The sequence below is a fragment of the Labeo rohita genome, unplaced genomic scaffold (assembly GCF_022985175.1).
Source record: "Labeo rohita strain BAU-BD-2019 unplaced genomic scaffold, IGBB_LRoh.1.0 scaffold_97, whole genome shotgun sequence".
In the NCBI taxonomy this organism is placed as follows: Eukaryota; Metazoa; Chordata; class Actinopteri; order Cypriniformes; family Cyprinidae; genus Labeo; species Labeo rohita.
The window spans coordinates 330736-350175 of NW_026129931.1; the positions used below are offsets into that span (position 1 = coordinate 330736).

The 19440-nt window shown below is 42.5% G+C and overlaps 3 protein-coding genes across 6 annotated transcripts; 1 reads left to right on the forward strand and 2 right to left on the reverse strand.

The window, feature by feature from the left end:
• Window positions 1-25: 25 nt before the first annotated feature.
• On the forward strand, window positions 26-2203 carry cunh5orf63 (chromosome unknown C5orf63 homolog). Of its 3 annotated transcripts, XM_051105360.1 has the most exons (5): window positions 493-515; window positions 593-748; window positions 853-932; window positions 1524-1580; window positions 1651-2203. In XM_051105360.1, the coding sequence occupies exons 3-5, from the start codon at window positions 855-857 to the stop codon at window positions 1822-1824; spliced, it is 309 nt and encodes a 102-aa protein (XP_050961317.1). In that variant the 5' UTR covers window positions 493-515; window positions 593-748; window positions 853-854; the 3' UTR covers window positions 1825-2203. The 3 variants fall into 3 exon arrangements, with proteins under 3 accessions (XP_050961315.1, XP_050961316.1, XP_050961317.1); XM_051105358.1 differs by lacking the exons at window positions 493-515; window positions 593-748 and adding an exon at window positions 26-185; XM_051105359.1 differs by lacking the exon at window positions 593-748 and having other exon boundaries at window positions 456-515.
• A 312-nt stretch (window positions 2204-2515) lies between these two features.
• lmnb1 (lamin B1) lies at window positions 2516-12288 on the reverse strand. Of its 2 annotated transcripts, none has more exons than XM_051105356.1 (12): window positions 11947-12288; window positions 11290-11661; window positions 9236-9392; window positions 7564-7689; window positions 6601-6771; window positions 6325-6450; window positions 5175-5395; window positions 4837-5062; window positions 4116-4220; window positions 3870-3989; window positions 3598-3705; window positions 2516-3514 (listed from the first exon to the last, which is right to left on the reverse strand). In XM_051105356.1, exons 2-12 carry the CDS (start codon window positions 11652-11654, stop codon window positions 3473-3475), a joined length of 1767 nt encoding a protein of 588 aa, XP_050961313.1. In that variant the 5' UTR covers window positions 11655-11661; window positions 11947-12288; the 3' UTR covers window positions 2516-3472. The 2 variants fall into 2 exon arrangements, with proteins under 2 accessions (XP_050961313.1, XP_050961312.1); XM_051105355.1 differs by having other exon boundaries at window positions 11806-12287.
• Window positions 12289-13390: 1102 nt separating this feature from the next.
• On the reverse strand, window positions 13391-17425 carry phax (phosphorylated adaptor for RNA export). Its single transcript, XM_051105357.1, has 5 exons — window positions 17258-17425; window positions 16226-16788; window positions 15872-15992; window positions 14057-14140; window positions 13391-13696 (listed from the first exon to the last, which is right to left on the reverse strand). The coding sequence occupies exons 1-5, from the start codon at window positions 17354-17356 to the stop codon at window positions 13427-13429; spliced, it is 1137 nt and encodes a 378-aa protein (XP_050961314.1). The 5' UTR covers window positions 17357-17425; the 3' UTR covers window positions 13391-13426.
• Window positions 17426-19440: the final 2015 nt, after the last annotated feature.

Below are 19440 nucleotides of genomic sequence, written 5' to 3' on the forward strand. Positions count from 1 at the left end.
CTGCGCTTAATAACCAAAGCACTGCTCCAGAGCAGAAAAAAAATCTAGACCTACCTTGTAGACTGTAACATCCGAAAGATGACAGAGGATCACGCTTAGAATAAATGAAATCGATGCTGAAGTCACGATGTTGCACAGTGTTGACCTGTTTAAAAATGGGTTAAACACAACACAAATCTTCTGGTGTAAGTATATGAAGAATCGATATAGAAAGACTTTAACCTAAAAAACAAACAAACAAAAACGTCAACATATTTTCGAGTAGTCATTTATTTTCTCTCCATATTTCGCTCCTCTTAATTATTTATTTATTTGTTACACTTAACGTTCAGTCTTCGTGTATTGTATTATCTCTCTTGTATTGTAAAATTGCATTTTACAAGGCAAATAAATAAACTTAACAACAACAACAACAATAATAATAATAATAACGGGTATTAGTGTCGAGTAGGAAGCTCCTCCGCGATACGCCTACTTCCGGTGAGCAGCTTTCCGTCGCGTGGTAATTATCGCTGGTAAGAGTTTTTAAGAGTTTGAGTCTGCCTTCTGTCTCTCTGAAATGACTAAAATAATAACAAAAATAAATTATCAGAAACTCTTGAAGCCTCCTAAGGAGACTGGTGACGGTGTTTATTAACATAACCCGCTGCGCCGCGCTTCCCGGTCATTGGCCGCGGCTGATGTGTGTCTGCGGTGCTAGTCAAAGATAACGCTGCGTAGGCAGCATAAACGCTAACACGATCACTAGGTAGTCCGCTTACTGTCGTTTTTTTTTTTTTTTTAATATTGTGTAAGTGTGTGTTACATGTTTGATGAGTGTGCAGTAACGTCATGTTCCCGCTGTGATTTCAGTCATGCTGCTGTCCGGTGTCGCGCGTGCGGTCAGACACTGCAGCCGGACACCGCTGCCCGTCCTCACGCTCTTCACTAAGGTACCCGTGACACAGAGTGCTCGTCCTCTCAAACACCGTGCAGCTGACATACACATAACCGTTTGCTGTTTTAATAACCTAAAAACACTCTCTTAATATTACATTATGTAAGAGACATTAGTACCAGCATCGTTCATTCCTTAAGCAGTGAAGAATCCCGCTGAGAAATGCAGAATCTCCGTAGCATCCAAAGTGCTGTTAACATCCTGTAAAGACAATAAATCATAAAAGACACAAGGCGGTGGTCGTCAGACCTGTCCTGGAGTACCGGAGCCCTGCACATTTTGTACGTCTCCCTCATCCATCACACCTGATTCAGCTCATCAGCGGAGACTGCAAGAGCTGCAGTGAGTGTGTCAGACACAGAGAGACGTGCAAAATGTGCAGTGCTGGCGTTACTTCATGGACAGGTTTGAAAACCACTGGTAAAAGGAAATGTGAGCTACAGCGCTGCCACAGCTCAAAAATGTCTGGTAAACAAATCCCTGTCGGCACAAGAGGCGTAACCGAGCCGTTTGTGAAGATACGTAAACAGAAGTTCATAAATGTCTGAAAAAGCTGCTCATGTGTCTTGGCTCTGGCTGTTTTCAGGATCCGTGCCCTTTGTGCGACGAAGCAAAAGAAGCTCTGGAGCCGTACAAACACAGGGTAAGTCCGCCCGCTCGCGCTCCTCCGGTCGATCTGATCGCGTGTGTTTACTGTGCGTCTGCTGTGTCAGTTTGAGCTGCAGGAGGTCGACATCACCCGTCCGGAGAACAGAGTCTGGTTCGACAGGTACCGATATGACATCCCTGTCTTTCATTTAAACGGACAGTTTCTGATGATGCACCGCGTGAACTTGGCTCTCCTCGAAAGGCGTCTGGATAAAACCACCGGAGCAGCTCAGCAATAACATCTGGAGATCTGACGGTGTTTGCTGTTCATTTCACTAAAGGTTTCGCAGCATCAGTTGTAGGTCAGGTGTGTCTGATCCCCTCAACAGCTCATCAGACTCCTCAAAGACAGCCTTCATGTCACATGCTTCATTTGAAGAACAGGTCAAGTGTGTCCTTCGTGTCCTCCGGTCACCCACAATCCTTTGCACTCAGTCCAGTTCACAGAGGAGAATGAGCAGAAAATGAATCTGCACTGAGCTCACCCAGTTTCATTATGCAATGCAAAGGAAGATTTGGAGATGTTTTCTTGTAAATTAATCACAAAATGCTAAACTGTGTAATGTAAATCACTGACGATTGTCATTATCTGTAATAAATTAATGGAAGGATTTGTAATCTAAAGTATATTTCTGTAATTCACTTTCGTGTTGCATTTTCCACACCTCAAGAAGCAGGTGACAACTGATTGCTTTTTAAAGATGACTGTACAAAGCCAGATTTTAGCGGAAGCATCAAACGACATCATCATCAGATGCTGCTGATTTGACATGAAACGAGCTCTTCCGACATTTAGTTCATTCAAGTAGAAAAGGTGCTTTCATGACCAGACATAAGGCTGCTCAGAGGCTTTTCTAAACTTCTTAACGTCTCCTAACGTTCACAAATCACACACGTGCACACAAGCGACGAAAGACAACACGCTGGAAATACAGTCAATCAACACTTTATTTGATCATTTGAAATATAAAGGCTGCAGCAAAATAAAAGCATGCATGTGACAACTCTTAAAATAAAAGGTTACAAATCGAAACGTATGCATAAGGCTAGTGTTCGTTAGAGAGTACAGGTGAAAGCAATACAAAATTACACATTTCAGCACTTCGCAGCTCCAAAAATGTGATCTGTAAAAAAATACAGTACTGAATCTTGAGGTTTAATAGCTTCCACACCGCATCCAGCGATCGCATCAGACGGCAGTGTTTGCGTTTATCCCGCGGCATCGGAGAGCCGACGTACAGTGAAAGAGAAAGACGCGTTTCAGACCCAAAACTGCATCTCTTCAGCAGGAATGACGACTCGAGAAAACACTCGCTCATCCAGCACCGGAGGATAAAAACGAGTCACTTGTGCTACATGTTCCTGAACTCTGATGACGGAGTGCGGTCTGACTACTGCTGCTGAAGAGATGCTTCAGGCCTCGTGATCATGTAGTGAATTACTTCTGAACAGCTGCTTTAAATACAACGACAAACTAGAATATTCACTTCTAATCAAACTAGCATGCAAATGAGTCTACGGTCTGTAATAACCTCACTAAAAACTATGAGCCTTTATAAAATCGGTGTCTATAAAAGAGACCTAAAATACCATCTTATAAAATTAATATAAACATGATTTAAAAAGAAAAAAAAAAGGTTAGTCACAGAATCTGAGGTGGATGAGTCTAGAAAGAGTGTCCTCACAGTTACAAGTTACAAACGAAAAGAAAAACATTTGGTTCGTTCAGTTGAAGCTGATAAACGTTTGACAAAATCTGAAACAAACTGAAGTGAGAAAGACTTTTAAAAGCATAATTCAAAATAAAAGAAAAGATTTCACTCTGAAAATAGACCACACAGGACGCTTGATGGTGGTTCAGCTGGCTCTGATTGGCTGTAGTGTTGATCACATGATCGAACAACCTCTCTTGGCGGTACGAGGATCTCCCTGTGAAACACAGAGCAGAACACTGAGCCAGCAGCTCTCACACACACAAACACGTGAAGCAGATGCATGCTTTGATATCAGACCTGCTGGTGAAAGAAACGCTCCTCAATGACTTCAGCTTCCTTGTCTTCCTCCTCCTCCTCCTCTTCTTCCACTGCAGTCTTGAATACAGTGCTCCTCACAGCTACTTCCTGTAAGGACAGTGACACCTCAGAACAGAGCCAATGCTGCCCTCTACTGGCCATAAGAAAACAAGAGTCTCGATAATATGATTGTTGACCAAAAGACCAAAAAAATAAAAATAAAATAAAAATCTTAGTCACACAGAGCGACGGCAATAAGATCCTCGTCTCACCTCTCCGTCTGGGCTCAGCAGAACCACTTTAATGTTCTCGCCGCTCCCCCATGAGCTCTGGTTCTTCCAGATCAGGTCAGTAGGAGGATTGGAGCTCACGCCCGCATTAGACGCCCAGATCTGACAAAAAACAGCAGCGTTCACTCAACACTACAGTCTCAACAGAGCCCCGCTAACATCCTGTCAGGTGACAGATTTGTGCAGTTGATTACGACTGAAACACTACGACCAAGTGTCGGCACGTACCGTTACTTTCTGTCCAGCCTTCAAGACGTATTTGGCAGTGAATTTATACGTAGCTGAAACATCACTGATAGTTCTGGTCAGATGAAATCCTGCCATGGGTTGATCCTGAATGAGAGGAGGAAAACATTTCCTTCAATTACTACAATAGAACAGTAGAATGATAGAATAGAACAGAAAGAGGAAGGAAAAAAAGCCATCTTTGTAAATCAACACCACAGCAGGACAGAAAGAGCCTTGGTCAAGATCACCAGTGATGTGTTGATGTCTCCGATTCTATGCTCGTCCTTCTTCATCAGTCTTTCACTCACCCATCTTAACATGTTCTTTGGTTTAGATCGTTCTGATAGTAGCCAGTTTAATACTGGTGTCAAGGTTTAATTTGAGGTCCTTTACTTCTTAGTATCCATTTATTTCCTCTTAGGAAGGTTTTGAGATCACTCTGCCTTAGAGTTTTTATGCAGACAACACACAGATCTAAAGTTGTTCAATTACGTGTGGAAACGTTTTCGTTAATTTCAGTGTGTTGATCTGTCTGATCACTGGATCTAGAATACCATCACTGCATCTGATTTACAGAATGTAATGTGACAGGACTACATTTATTTGAATGAAATGGAAAGAATAAGAATGTGTGTGAATTCTCAGTCTCTAGTATTCAAGCTATGAGTTTCAAAACTTCAAAAACCGTCAGCTCACATTCTAAATAGACTGTTAGACCGACCTGCTCAGAGTTGTTGTGCAAGCGGATGAACTTCCCGTCCACGTCCAGCTCGTCGACGCAGACGTTTCCAGTGGCGGACGCAGAGTGAGCGATACTGACGCTGCTGCTCGCCTCCGACTCCTCCACGTCCACTCGCTTTCTCTTCCCACGCGTGGTGCGAACGCTGCGACTGGAGGACGCCCGAGACACCGTCACACGAGACGAGGGGCTGGGAGACAGCTTCAACCTGACAAAGACAAGATCAGCCGTTATTATAGAAACAAACTTTAATGAAGTGGTCTTTAATGAATAGTCATTCAGACGAGCCACGTTCTGCGCATTCTACCAAACGGTGTCACCTTTCCTCTTCTCCCTCCAGCAGCTTCCTGTAGGCGTTGATCTCCATGTCCAGCGCCAGTTTGACGTCCAGCAGTTGCTCGTACTCGTCCAGCTGCTGCTGCATCTTGGCTCTGATCTCTGCGATCTCTCGCTCTTTGTCTGCCAGTAACCTGCGGCTCAAATCCTTCTCGCGGCTCAGAGCCGCTTCCAGATCGCTGATCTGATCCTGCCACGCACGCGCCTGATAAAAGACAAACCAAGTAATCACTTTTTTCATACTGGAATGACTGGTTAATAGATGTACATAATTTTCACAATACACTCATTTGACTTGAATAGTTTTCTGAAGTATTTTTGACACCTAATAAAAATGAACTTATTAAAACATTAACAAAACTGTAATATTACAATGATACTAAAAAAAAAAACACACGGGCATTTATCCATATTTACCCTGCAGATGAGACTCTATTGAAGCCCTATTTGGACAGGATTCAGTTTACATAGAGAGGTGGGCTAAAGTAATTATTACATCCAAATGTGCCACCTCAGGAATGGTTACAGACAGCGTCAGTAAAGATTAGTGACTTTTACCTTCTGTGAAATAGTCTGGAAAACGACCACAGGTAATGCTAAACCTGTGTAAATAGACTAGCTGTAAATATGTAAATGCATAAATGTTTTTTCAAATATGGAGACGCTTGACGCTCTCAGTTGTGTTCTAGGCGGTGGGTCATGTCTGTGGTAAACCTCAAGTGTTTTCTGCAGGCTGAAAGCACTTGCTAGAGACAAGAAACTTCTGTTTGCCTCAGATAAATGTTTATTACTGAATCAGAGAAGATGGTGCTTTCAAAAAACACTAAGATCTGCACCACTGTCACCTGATTCAAACCTAGAGGTTGGATGTTACTGTACAGAGCATAATCAACCACTGGATGTATAACACATTCTATTAACCAACTAACTCATAAATCAAGCTCCGTTTCACAGTGTAAAACCAAACACTGTGACAGGATGTTACGCTTCCTGAAGACCATCAGAAATCAAGAAAGATGAACAAGCTCTAAGGAGCAAACTCCGACGTTGAGGAGGAACTTGACTTGTCTCCAATAGCGTGGGGAAAGTGCCTCAAGTTGTAAAGCAGTCAGCTGGTAAACCACAGTAACGTACCTCTTTCTGCAGGTTGGCGAGTTGAGCGGTCAGACTCTCGACTCTCAGCGTGGACTCGCGCAGCTCCTCGCGGGCCATGCTGGCTGAAGAGCTGTTCATCTCGGAGGACAGACGCACGTTCTCCAGCTGAAACGCACTCGCAGGTCTCAGAGAAATGCAAAGGGGAACTAAAGAAACTTTCAGAGGAAGTCAAAAACGAGAGGAAGCGCTTCACACATACAGCCGACCGTGTGAATCCGTCACAAGACGTCTGATGACGCGAACGCGGGCGCTCACCTTGGCCACATAAGTCTGCTCCATCTCGTCCTTGTAGAGTTTGACCTGCTCGTCGTGTTGCTGTCTCATGTCGGCCAGCGCCTGAGCCAGCTTGAACTCGTACTCCATCTGACGGCCCGAGTCCACCTCCACCAGACGGGTCTCGTGTCTGCGGCGAGTGTCCTTGATTTCCTGTCAACAAATCACACGCAGATCTCCGCTCGGTTTAGAGGTCTCAACAGATAATTATAACTCGCTCGCCACTGCAATAAATGAAATGACACGTCTCTAAGAATTGCTGGTGCATTAAAAATTATTCATATTATGCGAAGAAAAAAAAACAACAACAAAAAAACAAAACAAAACAAAACAAAAACAGAGAAGGTAAACATAAGTATACATGGTGGATTTATAAAAAAAAAAAAAAAAAAAAAAAAAAAAAAAAAAAAAATTCTCCCTCTCATATTATATTTTCATACATGTACTCAATGACATGCCCAGACATTCATCATATTTAACAGTCGAGTTGTTTTGCTCTGTGGGATCCGATCAGAGGGATATCAACGAGGAAGGGAAACTGCTGTTGCTCAGATCATGTACTCTGCTGCAAATAAAGTTTTTATTTTTAAATTATATAGTGTTATTTTACTGTGATCAAATAAATGCAGCCTTAGTGAGCATAAGACTTCATTACTTCATTATTTAAAAAAAAAAAAAAAAAAAAAAAGTTGTTCAGATATTAAATTCTGACTCGATGTTTACTCACAAACTGATTTCCTGTTAATCCAACAGAACGTGTGGGAATCGTAACAGGGTGGTGCAGAGGATTCACTTATGACAGTGGTTCAACACTTTTTGGCCTAGAGCCCAAACACAACTGTGTAAATGTGTTTCCCGAATATAATGTTGATTACTAGTCTGTTTTAGGCATTAGTTTAAGGCACATACATGTAGTTTGGTTTCATGCAGCTGAATGTGACTGACCTCCTCAAACATGTTCTTCCTGAAGTCCAGCTCCTCCATGAGGCTCTGGCAGCGGTTCTCCAGATCCACACGCAGCAGAGTCTCGTCTGACAGCTGCTTCTTAGCAGAGCTCAAACCTCCCTCCAGCTGAACAACAAACACACGCCATCAGAACGGCGCGCGCACACACACACACACACATTGTGTTTCCATGTTTTATGGGGACACTCCATAGGCATAATGATTTTTATACTGTACATTTTTTTTCTATCACCCTACACCTAAACCTAGTCCTCACAGAAGACTTTGCACACTTTTACTTTCTCAAAAAAATAAAAAATAAAAAAAAAATTAAAATTAAATAATTCTGCATGATTTATAAGCCCGTTTCCTCATGGGGCCCTAAAAAATGTTCCCACAAGGTCAAAATTTACTGGTATTACTATTCTTGTGCCAACTACACACACACACACACACACACACACACATTTGTTTTTGTGAATTGTGGGGACTTTCCATAGACTTCTATAGTTTTTATACTGACAAAACGATATTGTCTATCCCCTAACCCAACCCTAACCCTAAACCTAGCCCTCACAGAAAACATGTTTGCATCGTTACACTTTCAGATAAACACCATTTACTATTTTTAATCATTTTTTTTTACATTGTGGGGACCGCAATGTAAAATGTCAGTTTTTACTATCCTTGTGGGGACATTTGGTCCCCACAATGTAGCAAAACAAGTACACACACACACACACACACACACACTACTGACTTTGTCGGTGGAAACGTATGCTGGAAAAAGTCATGAAACTATGTTCTGGAGTGACCCCTCTAGAAACTCGACTAAGCAGCTCATGATCCACTTTTCAACCTTAAATGTCCCCTATTGTTAACACTGAGTAAATGTAAGGACTATCAGGAACAGGACTCTATTTTTGACTATCATATTGGCATAGTCAGTATAAATCTCAGAGGTGTAAGACGGTCATCAGTCAGGACGTCCTCTGCCAGGATGGGTACATCAGGCTCAAACAGAGAGAGCCTTAGATCAGTACGTTTACATGCAGCCTTTTCATCAGTCAGAATAAAAGCCAATCCAATGACACATTCTGAAGGATCCGTTTATACGAACCCTAAAGACTTTTTTTTTTACCCATGTACTTTAAATGTAGTAAATGAACAAAACTTCAGCGCATTCACATTCGTGTCGCTGTGTTCGGGGTGTACTCCAGGAAACAAGTTAAGTGACAAACCTGGGTAAGTTTACAGATAACCTGACCTTCATAAAACAAGTTAACCAGATAAGCCAGGCTTATTTCAGTTAGTCTAAATTATTTTGAGCCAAATCAAAAACAATAAGTCAGACTAACTAAAATAAGCCTGGCGACTTCATAATCTGCTCCAGAGCGGGTTACTGATTTCAGGGTTTGTTTGTGCAGGCGAAATCAATGATGTTAATCAAGTGAGAGTTCAGAGTAAATGTGTTTTCTGGAACACACCACAGATCCAGTGAATGTCAGTGTGGTAAAGTCAGCAGTAAAACAGTTTGCTTCATTCATTTACAAGATTATTTTACCCTTTCACGATGCATTCTGAAAATCTCAGAATTGATCCACGAATCCCAACGCATTCATTTACTAAGGACGTGTTCTATAGAGCGGTACGGCGGGTGTTCCTGTCGTACCTCCTGGACGTGGAGCTGCAGGTCTGTCACGGTGTTCTCCAGCGCCTTCCTCTCGGACACCGCGGTGTTCAGCGCCGCCTCTCTAGAGTTCAGCAGGGCTTCAACTTCTTTCAGTCGGGCCTGAGTGCTGGCGAGGTCAGCGTCCTTCTTAGCGTATCTGTGACAAATACAGCACGATCAGACGGCGGACAGCTGCGGGACGTTTCCTGCTGAGCGTCAGGTGACCGGGTGCGTGCGCTCTGCTAACAACTACTGGGGCTGTGCCAACATCAAAATCACAGAATCAATACAACAGCATTCTCAACACTTGTATGTGTCATTTACATCGTTTGCTAGATGCAAAAATCAAAACCACTCAAATCAGGACAACGAAGCAGAGACAGCAGATTCATCTCACAGAATCATGATGCGACAGTCAGCAACACTCAGCTCAAACAGACATCCCGTCTTGAGAAGATACTCTAACAAATTAACACAAGCTATTAAAATAAATGAAAACTCTAGTAATCAGTTCTCTCAATTCTGTTCACTCATGCATTTTGTTTCAAACAGGTTGATTTGTTTGGAAAGCGGTCTCGTGAACACAGAGGATTGTTTTTTTTTTTTCTTTATATTTAGAATTTCAGATGTATGGATTTCAAAATGTGAACACAGGCTACGCTATAAACACCACATTGAAAACAAACAGCGAAATTATAAAGGCAACAAATGAGTGAATACTTATTGAAATGAACCTCATCAATTGTAATAGCGTGCCAGATTTGTCCCGCTGATCTGAGGTGTGTTCATGGACACCACAAGTTCACCCCAGTCAGAACGAGTTCAGCATCAGCACCTACATTCTCAGCTCATGCTGACTTTCAAGCACCAGTGAGCGAGTTAAATGTCATATGACCGATTCTGGTCACAGTGTGATGGTGGAGCTCTTTCTCTGGAGGTGAACTCAGAATCTGTGGAATGCTGCTGGAATGTGAGGAATGTCTCAAACACGCCCGAGAGCGGCTGCAGGACGTGAGCCGTGGCTCCGTAAGCCTCCGTTTCTAACGCTCCGGACTCTCCTCAACGGTCCGATCAAGCTCAGCTAACACTTTTACAGCGAACCAAACATTTGTTACATGTATCTGACCATCTGAAACAAAGAGCTGCTTCACACGGAGACTCTACAGCAGCTGAGGGACACTCACATCCTCCAGCTGCTCCACACCGAAGAGACGCTTCAGTCTAAAGCATGGAAAGAAACACCAGTGAACCACTGCTCCTGTCAATCAATCCACACACACACACACACACACACACACGCATGTCATAACACTGACGGACGAGCGAGGGAAATTAAACACGACGGCCGGCCTAAACGTGAGCTGAACTCCAGCGCTGAAGTGCGAGGGCGTCAGAATTAATGTGGATTATGCAGTACTGTACTAGAGTGAGGTATAAGTACTGCATAAGATGAGCACATGACACATGAGCATGTGACTGGATATAACACAAACCTTCATGGGTTAAAAAAAAAAAAAAAAAAAAAAAAAAAAAATGCATCCTACGTGACCATCACAAGTGTGAGAGCCCAATTCAACACACACACCTACTGAAACTAGAGCGAGAGCGCAGACGGGTCTCTACAACAGTAAGGTTTTACATATCCAGTAATTGTAAAAACATAGAAAAGGACACTTTTCAAAGCCCAGCTCTCTCTCTCTCAGCCGGTCCAGAACTTCATAACATGACAATCACACTGATGCTCTGCAGCACAACAATTACTGACAGCTAATTAGATTTAATCAACTACAGAGAAATAAAAAATAAAAAAGAAACAAACAAAGTCAGTGCTATCAGACCCTGAGAAACATCTTGACCTGGTCTGGAGTCAGTGGACACAGCCTGGCTACTAAAAATCTTGGTCAGTGTGTTTTGTTATAGTTCATTCATTTATGCACCATTTTATACTATAATATTTGTAAGCAAACACTTCTGGGGTGAGTAAAATCTATGCCGTGCAAAACGTCAGTCTTTCTCAGACAGCTCATGAAGAAGTTTTAATAGAAGGGTCTCACGTGTGCTGCAGCTGCTCGTGCTCGGTCTTAATCTTGCCCAGCTCGATCTGCAGCCGTGCGCGCTCCCGCGCCGTGTCATCCAGCGCCTTGCGCGCGTCCGCCAGCTCGGTCTCGTAGAGCGCTTTGAGCCCCGTGAGCTCGCGGCTCCGCACCTCCTCTCGCTCGCTGATCTGGAGCTGCAGGAGGCTGTTCTCGGACTCCAGGCTGCGGACCGTGTCGATGTAGGCGGCCAGCCGGTCGTTGAGCTGCTGCAGCTCCTCCTTCTCCTGCAGGCGGGAGATCCGCGCCGGGCTCAGTGGAGTAGCGCTGCTGCTGCCGCGGGACAACGTCTGCTGCCCGGCCGGAGTGCACGCCGCGCTCGCCATTCTTCAGCTCGATGTGGAGGAAAACGAGATTCAGTGTTAATCACGAGCGTCTGCTCATCCTTCGGCAGCAAACGAGGATTCAGCTGCAGTTACAAACATCCGATCGACTCAATCAACGCTATTGATCGTGAACAGGACAAAAACGATTTACCTTCTGACTGATAAAAGTATAGAAACGCCGCGCCGTCTAACAGAGCTGCTTTGAACACCGCAGCGTCTTACATCAATATCACAGCGAAACAAAGTAAATAATGTACAAATAAACGTGTGTGTTTGTGTGTGAGTGTCTTACTCTGAGTCCAGTCGCGTGAAAGAATGAACTGAACTAATATGGCCGCTCATCAGAACCACACTGACACGTGACCGCGGGCACTCAATCAGCCAGCGCCACGTCATCAGACGCTCAACCGTGCGGTTGAGACAAAATTCAAACTGCACAAAAACGCGCTGAAAGTAACAGCGTCGCTTCGCACGTGCCCATCGCTCCCGACTGTAAACAACGCACAATCAATAAACGCCTCATGTAGCTTGACTCCTGTAGTAATGAACCCGCCTGAACGACCCACAATATTGAACACTTTATGAACGACACTTCGCTGTTTGTTCCTATTCTACGGTAAGATTATCGAGGCTTGTGCACAGAAACCGTTCTGACGAACAGCAGTTCGCCTGTACTTCAGTCTGCTATGTGCTACACATCAACATATTAGAGACTCAAATAACACCATTGTTCCTGTGAATCCAAAGCCAGCATCAGGGCACGTTAAAGCAGCTGTGCCAATGTGTGGTGCTGGTGAAGTTTTTTTGAATAATGATAGTGATTTTTAATGACTCAGAATTTGAATTTGAACAGTTTTACCTCAACACAACTGTGAGCATGCACTTGATGTTTTAAAGAAGTTAAGGAAATTTGAGTGTGTCACACTGGGAAGCGCTACATAAGAAAACCAGCTGAATATTTCATCAGGTGGACACCTAGCAAAACACCTCCTGTTTGTCCATGACTGCAGGAACCTTGATTCGTGTCCAGCCTCGTAATAAGAGGTTTCGACTATGTTTGCATCGTCTTGCAGACTTCTCACACGCAAATGTGTCAAAGATGAATCGCTTTTATGAAAATCTTGCAGAATACATCTGTATATTCAACCATGGGTGCAAGCGAACCCAACGACAGAAGCTGGTCACAAAACTTAGTCTCTTTTTAATTCAAGCATGTACTGAAACTTATCAGCTCAAGAACGTCCACGCCTTTGTACAAAGTATCAATTCAGCTGATCTGCAACATACAGTGAAAGCAAAACACAAAGTAAAAAAGCAAATCACAGACATATTTGAGGGCAATATGACAAACGACACTGCAAAAGCTGAGCTTCCATTTTAGATCATACATCAAGCACGTAAAGCCTTACCGTACAAACGCTTACAGCATCTCCAATGACTACATCACAAGTTGTTTACTTCTGAAATAAGTGAATGTATATTTTCTTGCTGCAAAAGCTTGCAAAATATCCAAACAAAAAAGAAGACAATTTATCAACAACATTCAGGCAAGAATTCATGTAGAAAATCCGTACAAGCTTCTGCTGCTGCTTATAGTCTTTCAGAGAGCTAAAGAGTTCAGCAACCAGTAGACAACTTAAAGTGCTGTACCTCAGGACAAACACAATGTCGTCTTTCATCCTGAGAGTTAAAGTAGAATCGTTCAGTCCTTCTGAGCTGTTTTAGGCTACGACTAGAACGGATCATAAAGCGCACGCGCTCAGAGTCGCACCTTAGAAAACCTCTAGGTCGTTTGAGTTGTACACGACGGGGTTGTCTTCCGTGCCCAGCGCTGACTCCGACGGGCCCTCGGGGGCCTCCTCCAGGGACCCCAAAGCCTCTTCCGTGTCACTGGCAAACGTTTCTCGCGAGACGTCGTCGTGTTCCTGGAGATTGAGCGTGCTGATGGCCTGCTTCATCTTCTTCGCTACTATTCGTTTCCGTCGCTTCTTCGCAGCCTTTTTGTTGTTGTATTCTTTCTGGTTCTCCTCATGAAAGATCTCCTGTACGAAGACAACATGCAAACAAACATTTGTATGTAATGAGGAGGAGTTAAACGTGCACATTAACGCTTCCGTCAGCAGATCTATCAAGATGTACCGCAGAGCTACGCGTGACGGTGTCAGAGCGAGCGTTTGGGCAGAGCCATTAAACCAAACCGGGTGATAAGTCCCACCCTAACGAATGCTTAAGCCCGCCCACCACTGATCTCATTAAGCCTATAAGCTCCACCCTCATTTTCATGCCTGGTGCTGCTGATCCAATCTGTTCGTTTTAAGACTTTCGAGAACAAAAACAAATGACGAGGATAGCCCAGCTGCTTCGTATTTGACCGGCAAAACCCATCAGTGATGACGACGCACCTTCACCTGTCCGTCAGAGATGCTGGGCGTGTTCTTCAGTAAGTTCAGATACACTCCACCTGGTGTCCGTCTCCTACTGCCATCCTGCAGGAACAGCAAACAAACAAAGACGCCATCATATTTCATTCATTTTTGTAAAAGCACCTATAACAGCTAAACTGACACGTATCATTGAACATGGCGACGTGTTTTTAAATGATGTGCATTGTTTTGATATGCAAGGCCTCATGCAGCCATTCTTTCACAAAATCATTTGCGTTTGATTATGCAACAGTAAACTTCACATTATTATTAATTTCATTAATTATATTACTTCATGTAATGATGGTACTACTACTGCTGCTAATAAAACTATTATTAAAACATTACTTTTAATGAATATTTACCAGAGAGCTTATTTACTAGAATAGTTTACCAGAAAAATGTAAATACACAACACAGTATTTCTTAAAAAAACAAAAACAAAGAATAAATAAATTAATTAATAAAATCAATTAAGTGTGCTTTGGATTATTCAAATTTAACAAAACCATTCAAACGGAATCCAGAAAATTAATGGAAAAATTAATGAATTTCAGAGAAAATAAATACCTTTAAACCTATTTTTTTTTGTGAAACTTTTAATAAATTGCTGTTAAATTGTGTACATTTTTTTTCTTGATTTCAATGAAAAAAGACATGCTTTTTTAATTTATATTTTTAATTGAACTATTAAAACAGAGTAGAACAAATAAAAATGGAGAGGAAAAGAAAAACAGAATCCTGGAAAAATAAAATGGGAAAAAAACAGAATTTGGGAAACAATAAAATTGATTTCATAGGGCCCTAATAATCACAACATAATTTTTTAAAAATCTATTATGACTACATTGTAAGCGCATGTTAAAAGCAGCAGACTATGGCTGTCTCTACACACAAATTAGTGTCATCGCACACCTGCTGTTAATATTAAACTACTAGAATTAAGAATCAGTTCAATTCTTAAAGAAGAAAAAATCTTACAACAACTGATAATTTATTATTTTTATGTTGTGAAATAAGGATGTGAGAGAGACTCAGAAATCAAAACAAATGAGCACAACGGCACTCACAATAAGTTATAAATGCATACTGTGGCAGAAAGAAATATATTTATGATTTAAATACGCAACACTGCACAACCAATTTGATTCCCCAAATATCAACATGACTGCAACGTGACACTGATTTTATAAAATAGTAGTTCAATAAACAAGAAGTTTAAATTAAGCGACTTACATTTTAAACAATATTGACTGTTTTTGTTGCGTTTCATTGCAGAGTTCCAATCAAAGTCACAGCAGAACTGCTGCATGTCTCTGGTGTTTCCTTAATTAAACCCATTCATAAAGACTAAATGACTCGCCTCCCACTGGTGGTTTGGTTTCATATTTAAAAGTATCATTGCATTTTTCACATTTTATATTTGTAGGTTTAGAAAATATTTAAACTTTATTAAGTTATTTATGCATTGAAATTTGACAGTGTACATGCATTTATAGAGAATATCTGTAATTTAGTCCAGATTGGGGGCATTGTGATGTTTAATAATGTTTTATGTACGTACATTTTTCGGCATTGGGGGGGGAAAAAAAAAAAAAGTATATATTTTTCTTCATATGTGCTGTCAATTACACTTCTTAGAAAGAAAATTGGAATGGGTAAAAATCGGCATCGGCAGGGCAAAAATAAATAAATGCATCTCTACAAATGTACATAATAAAGCATTCTTAGTTCCAAGCTCCGTTCATGCGTACTGGAATGTCGACAGAATCTGTGTGATAGTTTGGGACGTACCACAGTGTAGAGTCCTCCATTCTGTTCAACGGTGGCCGTCTCTGACAGCAGCTCGATGGCTTTCTTCTTTCCTATCACTCTCACCACTCGCTCTATCAGATCCTTCTTGGGCTCCATGAGTCTTTAACAGAGAGCAAACCGACGCACGATTATACAGCGGCTGTACAGTGTTGATACAAAAGCAGATGCACATCGATCATGTTTCATCCAACAATCTATAGTAGAATATAAAAGCTTTTTTAAACACGTTAATATAAATGCGTGTGTATCTGTATACATTCCGCAAGCAGTTTATAAACACCGTTTCACAGGATTAGGCATGTGTTTCACTACACGGCTGTGACGTTTTCTGACCTGTGAGCGATTTCATCAACCACTCTCTGATCAGGGTCGTCCTCCCTGAGCTCGTATCGGCCCTTCACGTCCATCTCGGCCCGCGGGCCCAGCCTCTCCTTGGCCGACCGCTTTCTCTTCAGACAGCTCTTCTCCTCCTGGTCGCGTTCTTTCCGCTGCATGTACCCCTCCAGCTCCCCGTCCAGCATGCTCTTCAGCCCCTCTTCCTCCTCCTCGCGCTCTCTCTCCATCATCTTGCGGGCCAGGACGTAATTATAGGTCTCGCTCTGGCGGCTGCTCATGCTGACGCTCCCCTCCATTCCCATGATGCCCAGCTCCGCCGCCACGGCTTCCTGGCTCTGCTCCTGCACCACGGAGCCCCAGATGTTGTTGACCTTGCGGGCGAAGGGTCCCGCGGCGGCGCTGACGGGAGCGCCGGAGCACTTGAGACGCTTGTGTCTCCAGGGTAAGGCCTCGTCTTCAGAGCCAGCGTCGCTGTCGCTGGAGTCGGTGTTCGTGTAGCTGCGGTATCCTGAGACGGACGCGGCGCTCAAGGAAGGTCCTGTGCTCCGATAAGATGAGACCTGCAACATCAAAGTCAAAACAGCGACACGTGATTTTCTCCACGAACGACTGACTGAACGCATGACGTCTCTGATAGCCGGTTGCAAAATACAAGATTTTTACAAGACGAACGTTTCAGAGACAAGTTGGAATACAAAGACAAACATTTTCCTTCTGAATAAACACCAGGATCGTGTTATCGAAGCGAATGGAGCCCAACTTCTATGAGCTCGGGTTAAAGCCACTATGAGCCCCCGGTTCAGCAGCATTCTGACACGCGTGAACAGCCCAAACACGTCACGTCGCCTTTACAAGCAGCGTGCACGCTAACAGTATACACGATTACTGGCCAAGCATGTTTTAAACCTAAAATGTCTCAAGGCGCATGAGAGCAGTGCGCGCCGAAGACACGCGCGTCTGACGCTCAAACACACCGCCGACTCACACGCGGTCAGTCGGTCACCGGGAACACGAGAAGCGGCGCTTCACCTGCACTCGCTCCGCCGCAGCATCGCGCATCTCAGACTCGTGATCAGACTCCAGCTCTCCGTCCTCCAGCTCCGCCATTCTGTCTCTATCACCCGCCATTTCTCCCAGCCGGAAGTGACGCGCACATATTTACTGCAGCGTCCTCGACGACGGCCGCTCTCATTGGGCGCGTTCTCCTACGGGACCTTCTTCTTCCTTTCTTAAATGTAGGGCTGCTTACTAGACAGCACACTAGCGCCACCTACTGGGAACGGAGTCAGAGCTGTGTTCTGCTCATCAATTTATTTCACTACAATATCACTGTGTTTTCTATCCTGATTGCGTGTGTACTTCATTGCTTTGCGTCAACACAAGTCACATATTGTTCTTTTAAACAACATGTCTGTTGTATGTAGGCCTGTCCCATGAGTGTTATTGTTAAATAAACAACAACTAAATTGTCCTCATCGATCCTGTTCATGTTAAAAACTGCAGATGCATCTTTTGGTGTGTTTACTCATTCCCGTATATCCTTAATTCCCTTAATCCTACTTTTCCTAATTCTTCCATCAGGTTTTCCCTCTGTTCTCCCGTTTGTCTGCAAACAATAATAAGCATAAATATTCTAGAGTTTTTAAAACCTGACAATAATCACAGTGCTTCCCTATAAAACAAAGTGTCCCGTTCTTAATCTGGTCATAACCATTTCTTCTTTTCTATTCCCTCTTCGATTCTTCACAGCACCAATTTTATTTTGAATAGTATGAATAGGCTCCATTTTATTTCTCTATCCCACTGCCGTTGACATTATCTAAAGGCGTCTTTCTATCATTTCTAGGTTATTTTCTTCAATTTAATATTTACTTCATCGTCTTCTTTGGTGTTTTGCAGTAGTTGGCATTCAAAATGTTGCATTGCTGCCATCTGCTGTCTAATTTTAATTTATCGCTGGTTAATCAAATTTGTGCTTCCAATGAATCCAATTTTTCCTTCCTTGGTCATTATTCCTACATTCTACCCTACTTTTTACGTTATACTCCGCTATACCTATTTCCCACAGCTGATTCTTCATCTCTTGCTTTTCTCTCTCCTGGCATTCATCACATACTCTTGAAGAATGTTTTCCTGTGATATGATTGTGTCAGAGTACCTCCACACATCAAAAACACTCTTACTTTCTCTAACATACGTCCATACTTTTTCAATTTGCATTCCCTGCCCTTCAATTTTCATTTGTAAAGGCAATTACTTTTGGGTTTTTTTCCACATAGAACTTAAATCCCCATTTGCCCCCCATGTTCAACTTGATTAATTCCCTCTTGCACCTTCTTGATTATACAGTAGTCAACATTTGAAGTGGATCAAAACCCTTCATCAAAGGTGTCCTAGAACTAAAACAGTACCCGCTCTTGTCTTAGGACAACTCCGTTGAAGGGTTTTGATCCACTGTATATTCAACAATTCAATATAGCTTCACCATCTGAAAATGGAACTCATACAAATGCATATGCAGCAAAAATAACTGCATTTGTGTGTCTTTAGTAAATACTGACAGTGGTTTGTTTTTTTTTTGTTTTTTTTTGCACTGGTGGCAGCTGACTTTCTATTAATGCAATACAGTAAATGACATCTGTCTGTGCTCCGCCAGTGGTTTACATTATGCACATCTCTGCGTTCTGTGATTACGCCAATTCTTTTCTGCGAATTGGAATGAGTGCCAAGGATTGTGAGTGTTTGGAGGACACAAAAGATACACCTAATGCATCCTTCAAAATAAGCCAAGAAAAGAAAAAAACATCCTCCAAGGATCCTTCAAATTAAGGTGTCCTTTGAGGGAGATTGATGACCTGGCAGCCTAAATACACAGCCTTACTAGGATACAGGCCTCATGTTGAGAAGCACCCGTTAGTCCCGAGCGTGGAATCAAGAGTGCACCAGGTGGTAGTTTCATATCAACATTCATATCTAACATAATATATTTACCACTCAGTTTAGCACTTTTCAATATGACAGCTGAGATGAATTAAACATCAGTTTGATACTTACATAAACACTTACATACAGTTGTATGATACACCCATGTACATTTAGTTATTATTTATTTAGTAATTTTATAAAGGTTTTTCAAAGAAAACATTATTTAAACTTGTTCCACAAAATGAGATTTGTTTTTAGACGTTTTGCACCGACGTAATGATAAGATG